General features: G+C 38.6%; 1 protein-coding gene across 3 annotated transcripts in view; it reads right to left on the reverse strand.

Moving 5' to 3' along the window:
• ADAMTSL1 (ADAMTS like 1) overlaps positions 1-16,171 on the reverse strand; it is a 755,395-nt gene that overhangs the window by 277,151 nt on the left and 462,073 nt on the right. For all 3 annotated transcript variants that reach the window (XM_059924671.1, XM_059924670.1, XM_059924669.1), the window contains exons 6-7: positions 7,009-7,083; positions 3,426-3,583 (exon numbers count right to left, since the gene is read on the reverse strand). In XM_059924671.1, the coding sequence (XP_059780654.1) occupies positions 3,426-3,583; positions 7,009-7,083 (233 nt within the window). The remainder of the gene's footprint in view (positions 1-3,425; positions 3,584-7,008; positions 7,084-16,171) is intronic.

Here is a 16,171-nt window from a genome sequence, read left to right on the forward strand (position 1 = left end):
CTAAGCCAGACAATCATCTAGCCAATAGCCAATCACCCCTAACAATTAATGTGATTATAGGTGTCACAGCCAGCCTATGCCCACCTCTATTTGTCTTATAGCTATACCTGCCACACTGTTCCTGGGTGTACCACTTGTAAATCAATCAGCCTCTGACCGTCTTCAGAGAAACAGTTTTCTGCCATTGTGTAGACAGGGTATCGTGATAAGTCTGACTGGAAGTTAAAGCATTTGAAAAAGATGGAAAGGAAGTCACTTGGTTCTGTTTGCTTTTATACACACTATCTCATTCAATTCCTTACAAAGGCTCTATGGGGGGAGATTTTATTACCATTTTTCAAACGAGTAAATAGGCTCAAGGAGGTAAAACAACATACTCAAGGTCACACCCCCAGTAAGCAGGAGAATATACAAAATTCTAGAGTGTTTATCCTTTTTACCCCTCTACACTAGCATTGCCAAAAATGTATAGCCAGTGTATGAAGTACAAATTTTTGGAAGACATGCTCCCCTAGGAGGTAAGATGAACATTTAGTCCATTTTTAAAGGTGGCCAGAAAAAGAGATTCCAAAAATAATTTTGGCACCAATTGTAATATATAAGAATTCTCACTGTGAGAAAATCTTCCTTACGTGCAAAAAAGTCTTTTCCTTTTAAATAAACAAAAATGGTACTTTGGCAATAAACTTCCAAGGAGATGTTGACAAATGACCATTCTGATCCCTATGTATTTCATTTAGAAAGGAAGTTGTTACTTAAATTAATGTATAATGCAAAAGAGATTATACTTTGAATGACACTGAAAACTGAATTACAAACTATGTGTGTAATTTCTAAGCACCTAAATCATGAAAGATGGCAAATAAGCAAATGGTAATCTTTCATTTTCAGCTATTTCCTGGGGAAAATTAAGGGAGAAAATGTTGCTTTATTATAAATCACTGGCAAAAAAGGTAATTTTCTTCTTTTTCCCTATATCTCCTTCCACTATCTGGCTCATTTTCAAGTTTGAGTAAAAATATTTAAAAATTATATAATCTATTTTAGAATAACTTTACATTTATTTGATCCTGATATTTTCTAATGAAACCTTAATCTCATCTCATTTGCAACCTGAAGCTAGGTCACCAAAGATGATATAATGCAAAAGACAGTAAAATGATAGCTCAGCCTGCTTCTGAAAGAAGATACTTACAGGTGCTAGGGATCTAGGAAAGCATCAAAAAGTTCCTCAAAGTTCATTTTTCCTTTACTATGTATATTTATACATTGAAGAAAAAATACCCGCTTAGAAGCAACATAGAATACTAAAAAGAGTTTTGAGCCAGAAGTAGAGACATGATCTTTGGTCCTGGCTTGTCATTGGTGTGAGCTAGGGCACATCACTCAACTTCCCTCAGATTCAGTGTCCTTTCAGGAAGGATAAAGGTGTCATATTTGTCCCACTTCAGCAACTGCCATGTGGTAAAAGTCCCTTATTCATCCAGCACTTGTCGAGTTTTTTACGGAGATATGAAGACAGATATGATTCTGCCCCTGCCCTTGAGGAACACGAAGAGGGGAGATGTGATGGAAACTGGAATTTGCGGTCAAGTCACAGAATGCTTCTGGAAGGAGAAAGTCCTGAAGTACAAGTATGAGTTAGTGAAGAAAATGGGGGAAGAAAAGATAAGAGCATCGCAGACAGAGGACACAGCATTATGCAAAGGTAATGAATTATGAGAGTGCAAGATGTTGGGGGACTTGCCAGTCATTCAGTTGACTGAAACAGGAGAGGAAAAGTCAAAGCTGAGGTTGGAAAGGTAGATAGAATCCAGATTATTGACAGTAACAGATGCTGGGCTATGGATTTGCATTTTAATCCCAAAGCAATGAGTGGAGGTGAGGGGCAACGCAAGAGCATGAATAGGGGAAACTCACTCTGGTTTTTGGAAAACTCACTCTGAAGGTAACACGGACAATGGGTCAGAGGCTGGGAAACTAATTCAGAGCCCATCGCATTAGTTCAAGTGAGAAATACAAAGACCTAAACTGAGACAGTGGTGGCAAGGATGGAGAAGAAAGAACAGTCTTGAGAGATGATATGGAGGTAGTGCTGACAAAGTTTAATGTCTAACTAGGGGTGTATAGGAGAAGGGAATTGGTGTGAATCAGAGGTTTCTGACTTGGCTGGGTAAATAGCGTATTGTTCCACAGGATAAGAAATAAAGAAGATAAAGTAGGTTTCTGGGGCTAGACAAGTCCAATTTTGGACACATTGAGCTCACTGTACCTGTGGGTGATGTGCAGAAGGCAGCTGGACATATGAAATGCATTTGACAATTCTGTGAACTGTTCAAACATGGACGATATTACTTGAATTCAATTCTATATTTTCAGTATGTGTATTAACTCTTGCAAAGTTACTAGGGAAATTAGTATAAGTGGTTTATTCTAAGGGCTTCAAGAAATTAAGGCATCTCTTATTCTTTTACTGTATGTGTTTGTTCAACTGAAATTATTTAACTACATCACTTCTATTGGGAGCTATCTCTGATGGTTTGTGGCTTCTTGTTCACGGTCATGTAACTGGCGTCTGGACTGGATTAAAGGGGCTACCATGCAGATGGAGACAGAGGACGGACTCTGGAACCCTTCTTCCATGCAGCCTCACTGCCTATCACATTTCCAACATGCATCCTGACTGCCAGCTGCCATGGGGTCATCAAGCCTTAGCTTAAATCAAATGTCCTCTGGCTCCAGATCCCATGATGAGAAATTTATGGAGTCCTGGACACATTACAAGTTCTACAGCTTTACAGCTGAAATCCTTCAGGTCCTTCTGATCTACTGAAGGCAAAAATATGCTTTATTTTTACTGGGATTCCCAAACAGTCTTCTAGTATGTACATTTTTCCTACAGAACATGTATGTTGCTTCCAGCAATGTGTTTTATATTACCTTGAAGACTAGGGAAGCTCTGACAGAAGGAAACAACTTGGTATTGCTGCCAGTACAAGAGGGAAAAAAACCTTGCAACTGGAAGCATGATCAAGCCTATGGATCATTAATTAGTCTTTCTCTTTGACAGCAGATACCTTATGTGAGTCAACGACTGTATCCTAAGTTGTTTTAAAAACAGTTTATATCCCTCAACTAATCATATGTTGGCTTTTTGAGTGGGGTCTTTTTATTAACTTATACACACACAAATATATATACATATAGACATATATATATATATATTTTTTTTCCCCCTAGAACCTTAAAATTTTTGCATGTTCTTATAAAGTCTAGGATGTAGCTCAACACCCTTGAATTAAACATTTCCTGGATAACAAGCTTTCCAAATCTATGTCAAAACCTAAAGTCTCTCTCTCTTCAGGGGACTATAAGTAACACCAGTTCGGAGGTAGCTCGAAAACAAGGTACCTAAATGGGCTTACCTTGACAATGAAATCTGCTGTAAGTGGTCCAGCCATTCTCAGTATCTCTTTGTCTGGAAACTTTTGGAAGTCCACACTAGAATTGTCCACAAGAAAGATGCCTGTAGAGCTGAGACTGTTTTCACCTTTAGCCCCCTGGAGGGTTTTGGTTTCCAGATCTACATAATCAAACACATGAAGAGGAGAGAAAGATGTTCCCAGGGCTACCACAGACCACAGGCAAGCACATCTCATGCAAAAGAACTATGTCAGGGAGAAGTAGTATTCTTTATATGGCTGACATAATTGAAATGTGATAGAAACAAAATATATGGGCACCTCTGGATCACAGAGGAATTTATGCAGCAAATGAAGTTATTTTAAAACTCATTAGCCAAGCATTCAGGGCTCCCTGTCAAGAAATCTTTGATTCCCTGGATGACTTCCTTTGGGGACCTTACTTTACCACAATCCTATTCTTTTGAGTAAACCATCTCCCATACATATCTTATTGATTTCAGGCTTTATGGCCCTCCGTCTAGAATACCCTGAAGTTTCCCTTTTGCTCTATGAGGCGCAGGGTGCCTCTCTGAGTTCCTTCAGCACTCATTGTGAGACTTGATATTCATGTATTACCTTGTATTTATTTATACTTTCTGGTTACTTATTGAATTGTGCTATTGCTCAAAATAAAGAAACTATAGTGACTTAAGGACAGGGAACTAACTATCCTCTTTACTTCTTTTTCTTTTTAAAATCCTTTTTATTACTTCACTCAGTCTTATATACATATATGATATTTCACAAGAACTCAAGACAGAGAGAGGAACTTGATTCCTGGAGCATTCCGATCTGAATTTGCCCAATGACAAAGCCTAGGAAGCATCTTTTGTTTTAGGAAATCAGAGCATGCTGAGGATGAGGGTAATTATGATATATATATTTCAAAGTAGGTTAAGTTCTCATGTGATTGAGTATTTTAGAATAATTGCCTCCTGCGTGATGAAAGATGGATAGACTAAGTCTAACAATGGTTTGTAAAACTTGCACAAGGACCCTTGGTTTTGGCAGGGGTTCTTTAGCAGAAAGATGGGGTGCCTGGGTAGGGATCTGGGTCTCCTACCCACATTCGATCAGAATGACTCCCCTCTTATGTGTTTTACAGATTGAGGTTTTGGGGTTAAGGACAATTTTAAGGTCTCTGGAGGCACTAAGGTATCTAATGTATTTCCACTAAATTATTCTAGATGTTGTCTACTTCAAGTTCTCTACTAGAAGGAATACCAACAGGTAGAAAATGCTGGTGTCCAATTAAATGCCCATGCCCCTCAGATGAAGTCGTGTAGCCCTTCTCTGGGAGTAGGTCTGGCTTTCCTCCCCTGTCCCAGGGCTGAGAGGACCTCACAGAATGAAAGGCATCGAGAGAACGCTGGAGTGGGAGAACCACAGTGGTTGTAATCAGAGGAAAGCAGCAGCATCTCTGTATCTCCCTCCTCTAGCCTTCACTCCTCGAGCTGCCTTCCATGTATTTGCACTCATCTGTGGAAGTATCTCCAGGACATAAATTAACTTAGTTTTGGAAAACTCTTGGAGGTCTAAGCCTGAGCATCTGATTCAATTTTATCACCAGGCCTCCCAGAAGTACCTCCCAGGTACTTCTGATTAAAGATGAGCTGGACCTGGACAGATGGTCTACTCTTCTGGTTTGGCCCTCCTTAACTCTTGCTGAGGTTGGTCCCATACTGGGCCAGCTTCTGGGAGTGAAGTGTAAAAGGGCTGCCAGAGAAACAAGGCATCATTTACTTACACATTCATTTTGCTGAGTTATATTCCAAATACAAAAACAAAATTAAAAAAAAAAAAATAGAAACTTCCTTGGCTATACATATGTTACCAACAGTATGCCTTCTGAAGGAAAAAGCAGATTCCATTTTGCTTTTAATCATTTATGACTATCATCTGACACTTTACCTATCAAATCCTTAGAGCAATTAAACCAAACAAGGCCAGTTCTTCAGCTTCTCAGTGATCACATAATTAGGAAGTCCGGGAGGCTAGACTAATTCATTTATAAAAATGAATCCTCTTTACTAATTCATAATAATCATAAACTAAGTCTGGGAGGCTAGACTAATTCATTTATAAAAATCAATTTTCCTCTTACACCTCTTCCCTTGGGTTCTTTCTTTTGCAATGAGGAGTAAGTCGCCCACTTGGTGATGCATTAGTCTGGATGTTTTATTTTAGCCTCTCACGGCACAGAAAAATACTGTTTCTGACTGAGGTTGTTACACCAGCAGTTAATTCTGTCCAATTCTTAAGGGGAAAAACAAATCATTTGAATGGTAACAGTGTACACACATATATCATCCTTTGACACATGAACAATATATTTTTGGGGGATGTTCAGGGTTAGAAAAGCACTTGGATCCATATAAGGTGACTTCTCAGCATCTTTTGACCTTGCCTGAACTGTACTTTACTTATTCCTTTATGTCACATGAACTCTCAAAGCCCACCTTTCCCATGAAATGTACTTATTTTTATTTTTAGAAAGGCTTCTGTAGGCTATCTGAACTTTCACAGGCTCCAATTTGTCTCCCTCCAGTTTGTCTTTTTGGAATGATTTCATTTATAATCCAATTGCCAAAAGATAATGCTTGCTACCTAAATTGGCTTCTTAGGCATGTGTGTGGGAGGGAATAGAGAGCAGAAGATGATAGATGGCTTTGGAGGAACCTAGGAAAAATCATAGCGGAGTAGATCAGAAATGCTCAAGGGACCAACTGAAGTGAAGTCTTTCAGTGAAAGTGAATTTTGCAGAAAAAGCTAACATATCCTCTCCTACCCCTTCCCTGGTTTATAGTCTATAATTTTCTGCTTGTAATTTACAGGTCTACATCTAAACAGCACTACATGGTAATAAAAAAAAAGATGTGGCTGTGGACTGCTGGCTTGCCATGACTGAAAATCAATTCTTGCACAAACTCTGGTGGGACCATGCTACCATTTGATCTTCGGGGTTACGATTACCCTTCAATCTTGAATTCCAAAAGCTATCTTCAAGACGTTAGGGTCTTGCATTATCTTTACTACATGGGATGCTTAACTAGACCACATGGTTCTCTTCAAATGCCACAGGGTTAAGGCTGTTTGGAGTTTCTGTGTTCCCCTGAATTGATAAAGTAATGGAGCCTGAGAGTAGGAATTAAAAGAGAAAGAATGAAGGAGAGGGAGGGAAGGTTGAAAAGAAGAAGAAAAAAGAAAGAGGTGAGGCAAGGAAAAGATTGAGAATGACTGGAGAGGAAGAAGAGAGAGAATGAAAAATAATATTCACAAAATCATAAACATGTGCTTAACTCATGAACACCCTATTGGAAACATCAATTTTGTATCTTTCAGGATGACTGGCTGGAGGTAATTACCACAGACGTTTCTGCTGTCTCCTAGGCAACCAAAAGATAAACAGAAGCATTCAAAATACCATATTATGATAGAGGATTAAGATTTGTATTTCTAAATCTTAATCTTTTCTGGGAACAAAAAATAAATAATAATTACTAAAATTCCCAATACCCAAAGGACAACAACTGAGTTTACTTACACAAGTGGTCAGGTCCTTTTAAGACAAGGCGAATATGTCTGCTTCCATAGGGAATAGCAACCACTGTGTCGTCCACTAGAGAGAAACAAAGCAGAGTCTTAAAGCACATAATTTTATACAAAATTACTGATTGTCTCCTATATAAATGCACTGATTTACATACACCCCCAAACGATAATCTTTTAAAAAAGTGTTTACAATGTGAACACCAATATGTGGGAATCAAAATTTCCACTTTCTTCAAAATAAAATACGCTGAAAAAGCTGGTCCCTGGCTAACTCATGGGGGATCCGGCCTTTGAAAAAATACATGAATTTTGATACATTAAAAATGAATTTGGAAGTGTTCATTTCTGATTTTAAAACCTGGTCTTAAATCCTCAGATTTCTCTAGACTGGAGCAACTGTGTAGAATTACAAAAAGAAAATAACTTTTAATGCTCAAAGAAGGACTTTATTATAACAAAATCTGGATTTCTCTCTAGCAAAGTAACTGTCTTGGATGAGTAGGACAGTTAAGAATAGAAGACAACCTCTGGCCCTGCCAAACCGTGCCCTGCCTGATTTCAGATACTCAGACTCCACCTTTACTTTCACCTATGTTGGTGGACCCAAAAGATGGGCATGTCTAAAATATCTTGAGGAGGACTTTCAATATGGTGGAGGAGTAAGATGTAGAGATCACCTTCCTCCCCACAAATACATCAAAAATACATCTACATGTGGAACAACTCCTACAGAACACCTACTGAATGTGAGCAGAACACCTCAGACTTCCCAAAAGGGTCTTGGTGCTCCGACCAGGTGTCAGCTCTGAGCCTCTGAGGTGGGAGAGCCGAGTTCAGGACACTGGACCACCAGTGACCTACTGGCCCCATGTAATATCAATCAGCGAGAGCTCTCCCAGAGATCTCTGTCTCAATGCTAAGACCCAGCTCCATTCAATGACCAGCAAGCTCCAGTGCTGGACACCCCATGCCAAACAACTAGCAAGACAGGAACACAACCACACCCATTAGCAGAGAGGCTGCCTAAAATCATAAAAACTTCACAGACACCCCAAAACACACCACTGGACACGGTCCTGCATACCAGAAAGACAAGATCCAGCCTCATTCACCAGAACACAGGCACCAGTCCCCTCCACCAGGAAGCCTACACAACCCACTGAACCAACCTTACTCACTGGGGGCATACACCCAAAACAATAGGAATTACAAACCTGCAGCCTGCAAAAAGGAGACCCCAAACACAGTAAGTTGAGCAAAATAAGAAGACAGAGAAATACGCAGCAGATGAAGGAGCAAAGTAAAAACCCACCAGACCAAACAACTGAAAAGGAAATAGGCAGTCTACCTGAAAGAGAATTCAGAGTAATGACAGTAAAGATGATTCAAAATCTTGGAAACAGAATGGAGAAAATACAAGAAATGTTTAACAAGGACATAGAAGAGCTAAAGAGCAAACAAACAATGATGAACAACACAATAAATGAAATTAAAAATTCTCTAGAAGGAATCAAGAGCAGAATAACTAAGGCAGAGGAACGAATAAGTGACCTGGAAGATAAAGAGTGGAAATAACAACCACAGAGCAGAATAAAGAAAAAACAATGAAAAGACGTGAGGGTAGTCTCAGAGACCTCTGGGACAACATTAAATGTACCAACATTCGAATTATAGGGGTCCTAGAAGAAGAAGAGAAAAAGAAAGCATCTGAGAAAATATTTGAAGAGATTATAGTTGAAAACTTCCCTAACATGGGAAAGGAAGTAGCCAATCAAGTCCAGGAAGCACAGAGAGTCCCATACAGGATAAAGCCAAGGAGAAACACGCCAAGACACATATTAATCAAACTATCAAAAATTAAATACAAAGAAAAAATATTAAAAGCAGCAAGGGAAAAGCAACAAATAACATACAAGGGAATCTTAAGGGGATTCAGCTTAACAGCTGATCTTTCAGCAGAAACTCAGCAAGCCAGAAGGGAGTGGCAGGACGTATTTAAAGTGATGAAAGGGAAAAACAACCAAGATTACTCTACCCAGCAAGGACCTCATTCAGATTTGACGGAGAAATTAAAACCTTTACAGACAAGCAAAACCTAAGAGAATTCAGCACCACCAAACCAGCTTTACAACAAATGCTAAACGAACTTCTTTAGGCAGGAAACACAAGAGTGGGAAAAGACCTACAACAACAAACCCAAACAATTAGGAAAATGGTAATAGGAACATATTGATAATTACCTTAAATGTAAATGGATTAAATGCTCCAACCAAAAGACACAGACTGGCTGAATAGATATAAAAACAAGACCTGTATATATGCTGTCTACAAGAGACCCACTGCAGACCCAGGGACACATGCAGACTGAAAGTGAGGGGATGGAAAAAGATATTCCATGCAAATGGAAAGCGAAAGAAAGCTGGAGCAGCAATTCCTATATCAAACAAAATAGACTTTAAAATAAAGAGTATTACAAGAGACAAAGAAAGGCACGACATAATGATCAAGGGATCAATCCAAGAAGAAGATATAACAATTGTAAATATTTATGCACCCAACATAGGAGCACCTCAATACATAAGGCAAAAGCTAACAGCCATAAAAGGGGAAATCGACGGTAACACAATCATAGTAGGGTACTTTAACACCCCACTTTCACCAATGGACAGATCATCAATGAAAATAAATAAGGAAACACAAGCTTTAAATGACACATTAAACAAGATGGACTTAATTGATGTTTATAGGACATTCCATCCAAAAACAGCACAATGCACTATCTTCTCAAGTGCTCATGGAACATTCTCCAGGATAGATCATATCTTGGGTCACAAATCAAGCCTTGGTAAATTTAAGAAAATTGAAATCATATCAAGTATCTTTTCTGACCATAATGCTATGAGACTAGATATCAATTACAGGAAAAAAATCTGTAAAAAGTACAACACATGGAGGCTAAACAATATGCTACTAAATAACCAAGAGATCACTGAATAAATCAAAGTGGAAATCAAAAAATACCTAGAAACAAATGACAATGAAAACACGATGACGAAAAACCTATGGGAGGCAGCAAAAGCAGTTCTAAGAGGGAAGTTTATGGCAATACAATGCTACCTCAAGAAATAAGAATCATCTGAAATAAACAACCTAACCTTACACCTAAAGCAATTAGAGGAAGAAGAACAAAAAAACCCCAAAGTCAGCAGAAGGAAAGAAATCATAAAAACCAGATCAAAAGTAAATGAAAAAGAAATGAAGGAAATGATAGCAAAGATCAATAAAACTAAAAGCTGGTTCTTTGAGAAGATAAACACAATTGTTAAGCCATTAGCCAGACACATCAAGAAAAAAAGAGAGAAGACTCAAATCCATAGAATTAGAAATGGAAAAGGAGAAGTAACAACTGACACTGCAGAAATACAAAGGATCATGAGAGATTACTACAAGCAACTCTATGCCAATAAAATGGAAAACCTGGAAAAAATGGACAAATTCTTAGAAAAGCACAACCTTCTGAGACTGAACCAGGAAGAAATAGGAAATATAAACAGACCAATCACAAGCACTAAAATTGAAACTGTGATTAAAAATCTTCCAACAAACAAAAGCCCAGGACCAGATGGCTTCACAGGCGAATTCTATCAAACATTTAGAGAAGAGCTAACACCCATCCTTCTCAAACTCTTCCACAATATAGCAGAGGAAGGAACACTCTCAAAGTCATTTTACGAGGCCACCATTACCCTGATACCAAAACCAGACAAAGATGTCACAAAAAAAGAAAACTACAGGCCAATATCACTGATAAACATAGATGCAAAAATTCTCAACAAAATACTAGCAAACAGAATCCAACAGCATATTAAAAGGATCATACACCATGATCAAGTGGGGTTTATCCCAGGAATGCAAGGATTCTTCAACATACGCAAATCAATCAATGTGATACACCATATTAACAAATTGAAGGATAAAAACCATATGATCATCTCAATAGATGCAGAAAAAGCTCTTGACAAAATTCAACACCCACTTATGATAAAAACCCTCCAGAAATCACGCATAGAGGGAACTTACCTCAACATAATAAAGGCCATATATGACAAATCCACAGCCAACATTGTTCTCAATGGTGAAAAACTGAAACCATTTCCTCTAAGATCAGGAACAAGACAAGGTTGACTCCTCTCACCACTATTATTCAACACAGTTTTGGAAGTTTTAGACACGGCAATCAGAGAAGAAAAAGAAATAAAAGGGATCCAAATCGGAAAAAAAGAAGTAAACCTGTCACTGTTTGCAGTTGACATGACACTATACAGAGAGAATCCTAAAGATGCTACCAGAAAACTACTAGAGCTAGTCAATGAATTTGGAAGAGTAGCAGGATACAAAATTAATGCACAGGAATCTCTTGCATTCCTATACACTGATGATGAAAAATATGAAAGAGAAATTAAACACTCCCATTTACCATTGCAACAAAAAGAATAAAATACCTAGGAATAAACCTACCTAAGGAGACAAAAGGCCTGTATGCAGAAAACTATAAGACACTGATGAAAGAAATTAAAGATGATACAAACAGATGGAGAGATATACCATGTCCTTGGATTGGAAGAATCAACATTGCGGAAATGACTATACTACCCAAAGCAATCTACAGATTCAATGCAATCCCTATCAAATTACCAATGGCATTTTTCACAGAACTAGAACAAAAAATTTCACAATCTGTATGGAAACACAAAAGACCCCGAAGAGCCAAAGCAATCTTGAGAAAGAAAAACAGAACTGGAAGAATCAGGCTCCCGGACTTCAGACTATACTACAGAGCTACAGTAATCAAGACAGTATGGTACTGGAACAAGAACACAAATATAGATCAGTGGAACAGGATAGAAAGCTCAGAGATAAACCCACGCACATATGGTCACCTTATCTTTAATAAAGGAGGAAGAATACGCAATAGAGAAAAGACAGCTCTTCAATTGTGGTGCTGCGAAAACTGGACAGCTAGATGTAAAAGAATGAGATTAGAACACACCCTAACACCATACACAAAAATAAACTCAAAATGGATTAAAGACCTAAATGTAAGGCCAGACAGTATAAAACTCTTAGAGGAAAACACAGGCAGAACACTCTATGACATGAATCACAGCAAGATCCTTTTTGACCCACCTCCTAGAGAAATGGAAATAAAAATAAACAAATGGGCCTAATGAACGTTAAAATCTTTTGCACAGCAAAGGGAACCATCAACAAAACGAAAAGACAACCGTCAGAATGCAAGAAAATATTTGCAAATGAAGCAACTGACAAAGGATGAATCTCCAAAATATACAAGCAGCTCATGCAGCTCAATATCAAAAAAACAAACAACCCAATCCAAAAATGCGCAGAAGACCTAAATAGACATTTCTCCAAAGAAGATATACAGATTGCCAACAAACACATGAAAGGATGCTCAACATCACTAATCATTAGAGAAATGCAAATCAAAACTACAATGAGGTATCACCTCACACCAGTCAGAATGGCCATCATGAAAAAATCTACACACAATAAATGCTGGAGAGGGTGTGGAGAAAAGGGAACCCTCTTGCACTGTTGGTGGTAATGTAAATTGATACAGCCACTATGGAGAACAGTATGGTGGTTCCTTAAAAAACTAAAAATAGAACTACCATACGACCCAGCAATCCCACTACTGGGCATATACCCTGAGAAAGCCATAATTTAAAAAGAGTCATGTACCACAATGTTCACTGCAGCTCTATTTACAATAGCCAGGACATGGAAGCAACCTAAGTGTCCACAGACAGATGAATGGATAAAGAAGATGTGGCACATATATACAATGGAATGTTACTCAGCCATAAAAAGAAATGAAATTGAGTTATTTGTAGTGAGGCGGATGGACCTAGAGTCTGTCCTACAGAGTGAAGTAAGTCAGAAAGAGAAAAACAAATACTGTATGCTAACACATATATATGGAATCTAAAAAAAAAAAAAGGTTCTGAAGAACCTAGGGGCAGGACAGGAATAAAGATACAGACGTAGAGAATGGACTTGAGGATACGGGGAGGAGGAAGGGTAAGCTGGGACGAAGTGAGAGAGTGGCATGGACATATATACACTACCAAATGTAAAATAGATAGCTAGTGGGAAGCAGCCGCATAGCACAGGGAGATCAGCCTGGTGCTTTGTGACCACCTAGAGGGGTGGGATAGGGAGGGTGGGAGGGAGACACAAGAGGGAGGGGATATGGGGATATATGTATACGTATAGCTGATTCACTTTGTTATACAGCAGAAAGTAACACAACATTTTAAAGCAATTATTCTCCAATAAAGATGTTAAAAAAAAAAAGAATAGAAGAGAAAATATTTGTATTTTTTAAACTTTCTAGGGCAGAAATCATGCATTCCAGTTCTTTAATATACTTTACACCAGTGGTCTTGAACCTTTTGGGCACCAAGGACCGGTTTCATGGAAGACAATTTTTCCATGGCCAGGCATTGGGAAGGGAGGAATGTTCAAGCGGTAATGCGAGCGATGGGGAGTGGCAGATGAAGCTTCGCTTGTTCACCTGCAGCTCACCTCTTGCTGTGCGGCCAGTTCCTAACAGGCCTTGGACCGGTACCAGTCTGCCGCCCAGGGGTTGGTGGCCCCTGCTTTACACTATCTACATCTAATACTATAAATAGTGAATGTCCCATAAATGGTTATTAACATTCCCCTGACACTCCCTCTTTATATCGAAAATTTTTAAAAATTGACCGATTTAGAAATTATTTTAAAAATTATTTAATTTTCATCCTACTTGAAAACTTAGCCACAGTTCAGTGGCAGCACTCCGCAATTCTACATCTGTTAAAAAATTAGAGGTGTATTATACACATTCCAAACCCACACAGGCATTTTTATTTAGAACTCTATTTGTGACAATAATACCTTATATTTACACGGCACTGAAGAGTTTCACTTCTCCTAAAATATACTATTTATTCCTTCACCCCAAACTTGTAACATGGGCAAAGAGGATGCTACCATCCCGATTTTATGATGAAGAAATCAAGTCTCTGAGAAGTATAATGAGTAACCCAAGGTCAAAGAACAGGGGGGTATTCCAGAAGACAAGGGAAAGGCAGTTATTTTAAAACTCACCAGCATATTAAGAAGCTCTGTGAAATTCTCTGTTTCACATATGTCTTTCTAATATTATACATCACCATCCTATCACTGGAAGAATTTCATTTAAATAAAGGAATCCCCAAAGCTAGCCAATTTCTCTGAATCTTAACATTATCATCCTGTCTTTAGGAGAACTTAATTTCAATAAATGAATTTCAGAAGTTCCTTAACTTCTCTGATCCTTAGTTTCTCTGTTTGTAAAACAGGGAAAGCAACACCTACTTTATAATATTGTTGTGAACAGATATAGGTATGGCTATAGATATGTATACCATATATAGGTGTACAGCGTGGAACACAGTATTTTGTACATATCATTTTATCTCTCTATTCCAAGTCTCTTTAAGGATAGGCACTGAAATACCGTTTATTTTGATGTTTTTAAACGCTCCAAGACCCCTAGCACATAGCCAGCTGAATGAGAAAGAAGAATCATATGCTCTCAATTCCTTCCCTAAAAGGTTACATTTATCAAGTTGTCTACAATGTTGAATACGCTACACACACTACAACAATTGAGCTGTTTTTAATTCAGGCATTGTTAAAGAAAAGGTTGAATTTCGGATAGCTAAGAGTTTGTGGCATAGAAGAACAAAATACTACGTAAGGGGAATATAGAAAAGGAACAACAAATGTTCAGACCGGGCTCACAGAGCTTTAAATGCCTTGTATAAAGACATGGGTTTTTAAGTTTACAAAAGAAATTCAAAGCAGTTAAGACAATGGGATTTCTAGAAATAGAAAGTCTTTGTTGAGCCACAGGTCAAGTAAAGTGCAAGTAGAAGGAAAGCTTTCTGTGTGGCTCTGCAGTGCTCAGCAGCGGGCTTCTGACCCCCACATGGCGCAGGCAGCCTCGCTCTTGTTCTGCTGAGAAGTGACTCAGATTCCACAAGCCGGGGGCATTAATGCAAGCTTTCGGCTGACACAGTCGCTGCCTTTGTATACTCCCTGAGGAAGATGGGGAGGGACCTACAAGGTTCTTGAGGGAAGAGGGTAGGATGGAAAGAGCGGGCCAGGCAAGAATGGAATGTCTCCAGAGGCCTCTCTGCACTTGCCAAGTCAAAGAGAAATACAGAGAACTTAGGCTGGTGCCAACATGAACAGTCAGCAGTACACAGCACCAGACGTAGGAAGAGTCACAGCCTATTCTTCTGTGCTTCTATAAAGGGCTAATAGACAACTGGCAGGTCATCAGGCAATCAGCAAATTCATTATTTTATTCCACAGATACTTTTTGAGTGTCTCCTAGTGTCAGGCTTCATACTAGGTACCACATAATCAGTGACAAAGAAGACAAAGCATCAGCCCTGCAAGATGGTTCCTGAAAAAGGGACCTAAGATAAAATATACAGGGAAATACCACATACTATACCCCAATCATGGAAATTCCAAAGCACATTAATTAATATCTTAAGATCCCTGAACCAAAGAAATCCATTTCACTCTATTTAACTGTGTTCCCAATGTGTTTACCCAGGGAAACATTTCCGTACGTTATCATCTTTTCACACCAGCTGATATGTCCCAGAATATACTTTAAGATATGGTGTTCTTCATTTGCCAAACAGCAAGATAGGAAAAAAAATTATTTTTATTTGCTGCATGCTGATAAAAAGCCAGTCTTTGAGCCGTAGATTTATTAATAATTGTCTCATTTGATGATAAATTCTCAATGATTAGAGATGGGCTGGAAGATTCTTCTACTTGCCATTTAATACAGTATTGTGCACAGAGAGGTGTTTAAGACATTGTGAAGAGGGTATGGATAAAAGGGAACCCTCTTACACTGCTGGTGGGAATGTAAATTAGTGCAGCCACTATGGAGAACAGTATGGAGGTTCCTTAAAAAACTAAAAATAGAGCTACCATATGATCCAGCAATCCCACTCCTGGGCATATATATGGAGAAAACCATAATTCAAAAAGATACATGCACCCTAATGTTCATTGCA

This window comes from Balaenoptera ricei, chromosome 6 (genome assembly GCF_028023285.1).
Source record: "Balaenoptera ricei isolate mBalRic1 chromosome 6, mBalRic1.hap2, whole genome shotgun sequence".
NCBI lineage: Eukaryota > Metazoa > Chordata > Mammalia > Artiodactyla > Balaenopteridae > Balaenoptera > Balaenoptera ricei.